This window comes from Pseudophryne corroboree, chromosome 4 (genome assembly GCF_028390025.1).
Source record: "Pseudophryne corroboree isolate aPseCor3 chromosome 4, aPseCor3.hap2, whole genome shotgun sequence".
NCBI classification, from domain to species: Eukaryota; Metazoa; Chordata; class Amphibia; order Anura; family Myobatrachidae; genus Pseudophryne; species Pseudophryne corroboree.
The window spans coordinates 752,532,701-752,543,368 of record NC_086447.1 but is presented as its reverse complement, the minus strand read 5'-3'; the positions used below and the strand labels follow the sequence as shown (position 1 = coordinate 752,543,368).

Genomic DNA, 10,668 nt, shown 5'->3' with positions numbered 1-10,668 from the left:
TTCCACTCATCCCCAGATTTTATTCGGATGAGATTGTAAGCCTCTCTAAGATCGATCTTGGAAAAGATAACGGCAGTCCGGAGCTGATCAAATAGTACTGAAATCAGTGGCAAGGGGTAGGTGTTTTTAACAGAAATTTTATTCAGAGCCCGATAATCAATACATGGTCTGAGCGACCCATCTTTTTTCTCAACAAAAAAGATCCCTGCACTCAATGGAGATTTCGAGGGCCTAATGAAGCCTTTTTTTAGGCTTTCCTGTACATAAATCATTCATTGCCGTAGTTTCCGGCCCAGACAGGGCATATAGTCTCCCTTTAGGCAAAGAGGCATGGGAACTAAGTCAATAGCGCAGTCATAGGACCGATGAGGAGGCAGAATATCCGCATTACCCTTGGAGAAAACAACGGCAAAGTCCTGATATTCCAAAGGAATAAGTTCTGGGGTGACTGCCGCAACCCGGACTGGACGGGAAATACATTCCTTAATACAAAAGGGACCCCATCGGGAAATCTCCCCAGACCGCCAATCTATGGTGGGATTATGAAAGGCAAGCCAGGGGTGACCCAAAACTACGGGGACAGCCGGACAATGGGTAAGGTAAAATTCTATTTTCTCCGAATGTAGGGCCCCCACTGTCAGTTGTACTGGAGCTGTGCGGTGAGTGATTACCCCATTAGAAAGCGGACCACCATCCAAGCCGTGCATGGTGATACGTTTATCCAAAGGTATCTGTGGAGCCCAACCAAGATCCATGAAATTTCCAGCAGCTCCACTGTCGACGAAGGCCGACACCAACGAACTGAGACTACCAAAGGAAATTTTTACAGGAACTAATAAGGAATCAGTAGAGGAGATCAATTGCAGACCCAAGTGAACCCCCTCACAATTCACTTGGTCAGAGCGTTTCCCTGCTTATTCGGGCAATTACGTGCGATATGTCCCTTGCCACCACAATACAAGCAAAGACCAGAATTAAGCCTTCTGGTTCTTTCCTCTGGGGACAGCCGGGAAAGACCCATTTGCATGGGCTCCTCGACGTCCTCAGGGAAAGTATACACACAGCCCTCCGCTCCCGGAGACGACGATCAATTTTAATAGCAAGCTCCATGAGTTTGTCTAAAGTCTCTGGAGCGGGGTACTGAAGGAGACTGTCTTTAATAACTTCAGACAAACCGAGGCGAAACTGACTGCACAGGGCCGAGTCATTCCAGCCACAGTCGTTCGACCAACGGCGAAACTCGGTACAATACGCCTCTGCTGGATTTTTCCCTTGCTTAAGTGCACGCAGGTGGCTCTCAGCCGACGCTTCTCTATCAGGGTCATCGTACAGAAGGCCTAGAGACTTAAAAAAGGCATCTACAGAAAGCAAGGCAACATCATCGGCTTTTAGCCCATAAGCCCAGGTTTGCGGATCGCCTTGTAGCAAAGACATCACAATCCCGACCCGTTGAGACTCAGTACCAGAGGATCGGGGCCTTAAACGAAAATAAAGCTTACAAGCTTCCTTGAAATTAAAAAAATCCTTTCGGTTACCTGAAAAACGGTCAGGAAGGTGCATCTTTGGTTCTGGAATCATACTCGCGGAGGCTTGCAAAAGATCTTCCTGCGATCTCACCCGAAGAGTAAGATCCTGAACCATCTAAGTTAGTTCCTGAATCTGGTTGGCCAAAAGCTGGCTTGGATTCGGTCCTAATACTGCCGGATTCATGAGGCCGAATTTCAAGGCCCACCAAAAACAAATAACTCTTTATATTATTCTTTTTTTGTTGTTTTTGGGCCGGTGATAATGTTACGTTCCTGATGCTCAGAACTAGAGAGATGTTGCGTAGTGTGTCCAGAGCACCAGGACGTGACGCTGAAATAAGGGGTGGTACGGGAATAGCCCCTAGCACCCTACCTCCATTGTTTTACCCGTGTGGTCTGTTCACGCCTGAGTGACTATGGTTTCTTGGGCCCACGGCAGCCGCGTTTGAAGGGCAAATTAGGTCTGCCCAACTCCAATGCCCCCAGGTCTTAGAGTGAGACAAGGCGTGAACCGAGACAGGATAATAACAAGGGGACCTCTAACTAAAGCAAACAGAAAGCTAGGGGCTACTAACTACCCTAAAACTAAATATATGTGCGGCACGCCGCCAAAGGAAAAGAACAACAAAAGATACCACTGTCCACTCCCCCACACGGCACCGCCGAGTTCCAGGGAGGACAGTGAAAAGCGGAAACCTCCGCAAAAACCACCAATACAAAATTAACACAAGGACTAAGCGGCCTAGGCCGCAACACGCGGCAGAAGCCGCTACTCACGAAACCGGGAGAGAACCCCAACAAGCGAGAACCCCCAGATGACTGCAACAGGTTCACTTGGACAGGAAGGATTCCCAGGACCGGCTTCAGAACTCCAGAACTCAGGAGCACAGGGAGCAGGAGCGACCAGATACAGCTGACCAGGAACAGACGTTGCAAGGCAGGAACAGCATACAGGAAGCTATCACCGGCGAGGCTGCAGTGTGCTGGCTCCCATAAAAAGACCCTGCTGGCCAATGACAGGAGGGCCAGCAAGACCAGCCCCCATACCCTAATTACTAGTTGCCGTGCAGCTGCCCTGCTGCACGAGCAACTAATCAATCCTATCTGGCAACGGGGAGCGCGGTCCGCCAATGGCGTCCCCGTTGCTATGGACCCAGCGGCTGAGGACGCCCAGCGTCCTAGCGTTGCCATGGACCCGGCGGCTACAGTACGCACGGCGTCCTGGCGTTGCTAGGCGCCGGGCAGGGAGGGAGGTGCGGCGGCCGTGAGCGTCGCTCGGAAGCAGACCGAGCGGCGCCGCGGACCGCGGCACCTAACACTGAGCATGCTGTATGGGATAGTTTGTGACCAACCATCCTATCATTACAGACATCACCCATTGGGACTAGCTTCATTGAAATTCTAAGTTTTTTTTACGTGTCCCTCTTTAGCCATTTGAGATGTGTAGTGGTACAAAGAACACAGATAAGTAATCTAGCATGAGATATGTGCTGTAAGTGTAGTAAAGTGGCTATAAGGTTGCTAGGGGAAGGACAGTCATTGCATATGGGGCCCCATTAATTGCTGTAGTTTTACGATGCAAGTGTAGTACTTTGCTTTCCTAAAATCTGACAATGAAGTAAGCAGCACACGTACTTATCCAAACAACATTACAGTTTATTATGTGCAAAATACATACATATCACAAGACATTTGAATGTATGGGAGACTCGTCTAATTTATTAAGTTGACCATTTACAAGTCCCCATTTACTTGTGCCAAAATACAGACTGAAAACACATTTTTCTGTTTTTGAATACATCATTTTGTTCCATGAAAAGAAACACTTTTTTTTAATATATTTTTTTCTTTATTGTAAAAGCAAACTACATACAATGAAATGACTTTAAATAATTAGTGTTTTTTATTTTCATGAAGTCATATAAGTATGTTGTACAATCTAACAGGATTACAGGGTATGTACCAGCAAACCCATTTCAAGATTTGTATCAAAACTTCTTCCATTACATTTTGTGTGTTGTCTGAGCCAGCAGACTAGTACAGTACTGATACAGTCCTATATTTCATCACTTATTACCACTTACTACATTCTTTTCCTGTGCCACTGCTCTTGCCAAACAAGAGTTATGTAGAACTTTAACCAATTCCATCTATAATCTTTTTCAGTGCTGGTGATAATGAACTTGGGAAGGTGGAGAATTACAGTATCAAGGTCAGATCAAGGTGCCCATAGCAGTCCCTTATTCATAATAAATTTATTGAAAGGTTCTGCTCCAGTGATTCTATTTATAGGTGCTCTTTTACATAAGCTTTTAGGTTTCAATTGTATGTATTGATTTTATTACTTGTAACAAAAAAATTAGCATATAACATATTTGCCAATGTACTAAGGATATTGCTCAAAATCTTTTTGGGGATTTTTTTAATAGCCAAAGAAAGACATTAAAAAAAAAAATATATATATATATACCGTGAAATTAATATGATTATGTTCAAGCCACATTCAAAAGTACTTTAAAATAAAGCACCTAGAACTAGATGACAACATTTAAAGTTGGAAATAACAGGGTCTAGTTGTAATTAGATTTGTTATTTGCTTAGTAATATACTGTACAGTATACTGGGTTTCTTTAATATTAGAATATATATGAAGTGTTATTACAGCTCTAAACACACTCATGCCCACAGAGCACAAGTATTATACTTCCATTGTGTGGCCCCCCATAATTTAAGGCATGTGATGCAAATATCAAGCACACAAGACGTGTGCTCAGAACTGCAATACTCACACTCAGTGATATGAGCACACCAGTAGTAAGTTTTCAATATCTGACCCCAACTGCTGCTCCAAATATATTGCCCCAGCCTTTATTTATTTTTTGTGTATGTGCAGTTAATTAAGGGTTATATTTTTTTAATTTGTAGAATTGTCCTTTGACAAGATTCATACGCCTAGACAAAATAAGATACCTGAAAATGCAATGCAATTATGCATATGGCATTAAAAATGCTGGTCAAAATACTGTCTATGCATATTAGAAGTCCTCACTGACTACCCTGTGCAGCGCTGGAGCAGAGCCCACTGCCTACCTGTTCCGCCTCTGAAAATCTGATATCATGTGAGTGGACAGAGCCACTTTCAGGAGAAAGTGAAGGGCTGCCCGGTAGCACTACACTCTAAAGCAGTGGTTCTCAAACTGTGTGCTGTGCACCCTGGGGTTCCTCGAGACACGTGCAGGGGTGCCTTGGATTGGTGGTCCAGGGCCAATTAAAATGATGTATGGTCAATGTAATAGGCAAAACCAGTGCTGGTGGCTGCCAATCATAAACAAAGTGGATGAACCAAAGCAAATCTTGTCCCACACCACACAACATAACACAATTTACTTCATTTAATATTTATTTCTAAATTTCTCAGTAAGAAACTTTTGGCCTAGGAGTGCCATGAAAAAAATTCTGACACCCTAGGGTGCTGTAATAAAAAAATAATTGAGAACCACTGATCTAAAGGGTGAGTGCCTTTTGTCAGCGCTGAAGCAGCATTACTGGCTGCAGGGTGCCTTTCCTCACCTCTCCCTATGGTCCTGCTTCTGTGGATAAACTTTCCCTTTTTATCATATTTGGGCATATCCAAATAAGTTCGTAGTGTCCCACAAAAAGCTCTGGGTTTAATGCTAGAGCTATTCAATTATTCTGCATTTTCCCCACACAGTAACCCTCAGGTTTCGCAGAATAGCTGGGCTGTTCATGCTGCTGGGGCCAGGAAATCTGTGTCAGAAGAAGCAGACCCTGGTCTTACCACCCTTAGGAAATGGGATAACATTTTTGTGAATGCTGCCCAGCTTCACCCCCTCCCCCCCCCCCTATGCCTGCAGCCTGTCAATCAGGCTGTGGCTCAGGGGGCACTACATGGGAGGACACACCACACACCGCCATCGGAGATGTACAGATACTATCAGGTTTATGTACTGTACATCTCAGAATCAGGCCCTAAGTTCGAAGCATGACTGATGGGTGTCGGATTTCAGTTGTGTATTTCATCATAATTTTTATTTTTGGAAGTTACTAATTCAAGACCAGATGAGATTATAGAAATGACAGAGCCATGGCTGAAATGCTATTTCTTTCTTTGGCTAAGCTATAAGCCATATAAACACATTGATGTTTTTCTGCAAACACTGGAGGGCCCATATCTTTGAATTGCTGAAATTTCACAAAATTTGAAACCCACATATTTATTGGGCTGAAATCAGCTTATGTAAAGTGGACGGAGATAAAGTACCAGCCAATCAGCTCCTAACTGCCATGTTACGGGCTGTGTTTGAAACATGACTGGAGCTGGTTGGTTAGTATTTTATCTCCGTCCACTTTATCTCTCTCCAAGGCTTAGTACATACAGTAGACACCTAGTTTACAAAAATAAGGGGGACATTTACTAAGCAGTGATAAGAGCAGAGAAGTGAGCCAGTGGAGAAGTTGCCCCATCAACCAATCAGTAGCTCTATATCATTTTATAGTATGCAAATTATAGATGTTACTTCAGTGCTGATTGGTTGCCATGGGCACTTCTCCACAGGCTCACTTCTCCACTCTTATCACTGCTTAGTAAATGTTCACCTAAGTCTGTGACTTTTGGCTTTTGGAATTGTGCGGTGGTTCTTGTCAGATCGTATAAAACTAGCAGTGCATTTTTCCATTTTTTTTTTCCACTTGCATTTATTCCCTCTGTTACTGGTATATCTTCCCTGCTATATTGGGGCTGCCATATGTAACAGATTCATTCTGACAGCTGAGATACATAGACAAGAAAGATACCAAACACATACACCAAAACCTTCTAAAAAAACACAATGAAAGATACAAATTGAGAAACAAACTGAATCTCATAAAATAAAAATTGCCTACAAACAATTTGCGTTATATTAAAAAGTATCCATTAAACATATAGATGTGATGCTCTAGAGCCAGCAAGAGATAACATGTTCTTTATATATTAAATGTTAATCACATGCACAGTAATGACTTATAGTTAAAATAAAAAGAAACCCTTACAGTTTACCCGAAACTGTCATAGAACTTTCTACAAAACATATCTATGATAAACTATAGTAGTTTTGTTTCTTTCTTATTATGTTTTAAAACTTTTACATAATAACCAGGTAACATTACTCTGATGCACTGCATCAAACAGTGTAGTCAAACAAAGGCTGGAGACAGATGAGATAATTCCAGTAACATTAATACATATTTTAAAAGTGTGGGAAATACAGTATAAATAGCGTGTTTTGTTTAAATTGCCTTTTACAAAAACCCACGTCAGGGTTTCCAGGAAGAAAATTTATACAGATACTTTTAGAGGGTGGTACAGTTGTTTTCTAGGTGCCCGCCACTGGATGGTGCCCGATGGCAGCAATTCAATTGTGCTGCCGTTCAGGCACGATCACTGCTGGCGCTGGCATTATTGCTCGCAGCCTCCTGAGGTGGCATACAGATATGTGCAAGAAGTGGACTTTTGGTATTGCAGCCACTATTTTAGTCCAGTTTAGATGTACCTGGTGATTTAGGACACGTAATTTACTTTGGGCACCAAAAAAACATTTTGAATCTCCTCCTTTTAGTCACTAAGGAAGAGATGTATCAAACAGATGGAGAAGTTGCCATATCAACCAACCAGCTATTACATAGCTATTATTTTACAGACTGTACTTAATAAAAGATAGCCAGTGGCTTATTCATTGCTATGGGCAATTTCTCCACTTGTCCTCTTTGGAAGGTTTAATAGATCCTCCCTATGAGTTTTGTATCAAAGCACAAGGTGATTTGTAATATCTTTAATAAGATAATGTAGGGAGAATGTTATGCCTTATAGAACATAAGATTTCCTAATAAATACTGCAGTGATGACATCAGAATTCAGAGATTATAAGCAATGACATCAGTACGGATTGCTTCTATATAATGCATTTTGCAATGTAAATGATATCACTATTAAAAGTCATGGAGGAGCTCAGTGACCATATTAAACCACAAGGCAGACTGCTTCCTTATAGGCCACAGAAATCTGAGGTGACTACTAATATCCATAATAATGTACAGGCCACATTATCCAATATAATACACCAGTGGTTCTCAAACTCGGTCCTCAGGACCCCACACAGTGCATGTTTTGCAGGTAACCCAGCAGGTACAAAGGTGTATTAATTACTCACTGACACATTTTAAAAGGTCCACAGGTGGAGCTAATTATTTCACTTGTGATTCTGTGAGGAGACCTGCAAAACATGCACTGTGTGGGGTCCTGAGGACCGAGTTTGAGAACCTGTGTAATACACAATACTGAAGTGATGATGATCAGAACTCACAGATTCTAAGCGATGACCTCAAAACACATTGTTTATACAGATATTATTTACAGGAGTTCATACATACATTGCTTGTGTATTACACAAATATTACTAACAAGACTTTATATCACTTGTATTAGAGATCTATATTATCTGCCAGAATTAGCATATTCTGAATGCACAATGACAAAAGAGACAGATGTGGGAGACATGCCAGCTAGTAGCATGAGAAGAAAATGGCACTATAGCTATACTTAATCACACAATGGGGCAGATGTATTAACCTGGAGATGGCATAAGGAAGTGATAAAGCAGTGATAAATGCAAGGTGATTCAGGCACCAGCCAATCAGCTCCTAACTGTTCATTTACATATTGGAGCTGATTGGCTGGTGCGTGTATCACCTTGCATTTATCACTGGTTTATCACTTCCTTATGCCTTCTCCAGGTTAATACATCTGCCCCTATGAGAGAGTTTAAAAACCTTGCTGTGAGTCACTGTCATCAGGAAAAAACCAGAAACCCCAGTGGTTTCATGTGTTACTATTATGACATGCCTGGTGGGGTTGGGTATGTGTGGGCATGCGTGCGCAACGAAGCCCCCTACGGGCTCGGTGGCAAGTGTTATATTCCCTCTCTATGGGTGTGCTGGACACCCACGAGTGGGAATAGTCCCTGTTACTCGGCATGCCGACTGCTGGGACTTTAAGGAGTCGGGATTCTGGCATCGGTATTGTGACCAGCAATCTCATGACCGCTGGTCAAGTAACTACCTCCCGCCTGGTGTCGTAAAATTACAAGGGGGTGCTTTGAAGTCATATGTTTTTCCAAATACTGTTCCCTTTGAGAAAAGTGGACCCATACATTTTATGTTCTTTCAGTTTTATCTATTCCCAAGGTGACTAGCAATTTAAAAAAATATAAAATTACTGCTTAAGTAAACATCAAGACATTACCGGCAGAATCAGAGAGATGTATAGTGGACAGATAGGTACCCTAGAAACCATATCAGCTTGTTTTGCCTAGTGACATCACCAGTGATGCACATTATCAATTTTATTTGTTCTAAAAGCCATCTACCATATAGCCATTGACAAACCACAAGGTTTAAAATAAAGCCTCAACAATACTAAAAACAGCCTCTTATAAAATAAACTGACTTACTATTTTTACAAAAATACATAATATATACATAATACAAAAGACAAACTCCACTCCTAAAGTTTTTTGTTTTTTTTACAAATGAACAGTTCATCGGAGAAAACACCTTTGCACCCCAGGATATTTACACCTATTGGAGGAGTTATGGTGCGTGTTTCATTGACAAATTCAGTTTCAGTGCCAATAAATGCTACCAATACGTAGGTCTCCCTCATCCCCCAAACTCCCTCTATTCCTTGAAAAAAACAAACCCGTTTATCAAAAATTAAAAATATACAGGCACAATGCTTCAGTCCTTGAGTACTGTCCGTGTACAGGGGCTAAAACCAGCAGCACCCAACATCACATAGTGTGACAAATGCTAAAACTCCTCATTAGTCCATAACTCCAAACAATGTTCATAGGATCAGAAGAAGCCCTGTCAGTGCTCAATCCAGGAATCCTTGCCATGTTGATTGCAAGACGACTTTCACATCACCATATTCTGGCCCCTGACACTTACTTAAGTGCACACCAGCACACAATGCCCAATACAGCAAGATTCCACCTCTAGAGTTGTATTAGATGCAGACAGCCATTCTGAGTGCAAAACTATTTGTTTTGGGATGATTTTTTAGAAATCTACATCATCATCATCGTTGTCATCATCATTATAACTGATGATCCCCTGAGGGTCGTAATTGATACGCTTGTACACAAAATGATAGACTTGGAGGTTTGGCCGACTGTGAAGCTCAGCTTTAATTTTCTGTGGGTAAGTGTCCTCACTGAGCTGTTGCCACGTGTCATCAATGAAAAGGAATAGGCCATAAATTTCGTGGTCCTTGATGTTAAACCTCTGTGCGCACATCTGGCAGACTTCTTCTGTAGTCGTGTAAGGCTTAACTATTAGCGTCTTGCCTGTACATCCACTGTTCACTTCCTGCAGGGCCACCCTCAGGTAGTTCTGTAACAAACAATACAGAGTAAGGGTATATAGATATTATGGGGAAGGTTTATTAAACCTTCTAAAGAAGACATGTCGAAGTGCTGTCCCTATAGATTATAGACATCATTTATCTAGTCTAGTACATTCTATAAAATGATAACTAGACTGTAGTTGCTATGAGCAACACCTCCACTAATGCTCTTTAGAAGGTTTGGTAAATCTACTCCTATACAGTATGTGTCACGTTACATAGCATTATATTTGTGTAGCATACAATTATAAAACAAAGGCTTCTTGAAAATGGGTAAGTTGGACAAAACTCTAGCGATCATAGGTGCTCACACTGCCTGCTGCTAGAGCCCCATAGTAACAACCTCTTTTTTCTAAATAAAATTGACTTTTCATCTCTATGTGAAATATTTATCCATTAAAAAAAAAAAATATAGTGGAAGCAGCCATCTTATGGGCTAACCCAACATTCTGACGGAAATATCCCATCTTGAATTACTCTACATTACATCCACTTAGTTCTGCTTCTGTTTCATCTATGATAACCAACACTGGCAATAACAGTATACCATACTCTGTCAAGAATTATACTTGTACTAAAGGCTATTCTGGAACAGTGTCGGACTGGGGCATGGAGGGCCCACCAGGGAATGCAGTGGTTGGGGCCCAAGTTTAAGAAGTGTGGCCAGCCAGCCCAGGG

General features: G+C 41.9%; 1 protein-coding gene across 2 annotated transcripts in view; it reads right to left on the bottom strand.

The window, feature by feature from the left end:
• Positions 1 to 3,161: 3,161 nt before the first annotated feature.
• The window catches only part of RIN2 (Ras and Rab interactor 2), a 333,537-nt gene continuing 326,030 nt past the window's right edge, over positions 3,162 to 10,668 (bottom strand). For both annotated transcript variants that reach the window (XM_063918164.1, XM_063918165.1), the window contains one exon: positions 3,162 to 9,977. In XM_063918164.1, the coding sequence (XP_063774234.1) occupies positions 9,645 to 9,977 (333 nt within the window). In that variant the 3' untranslated portion in view covers positions 3,162 to 9,644. The remainder of the gene's footprint in view (positions 9,978 to 10,668) is intronic.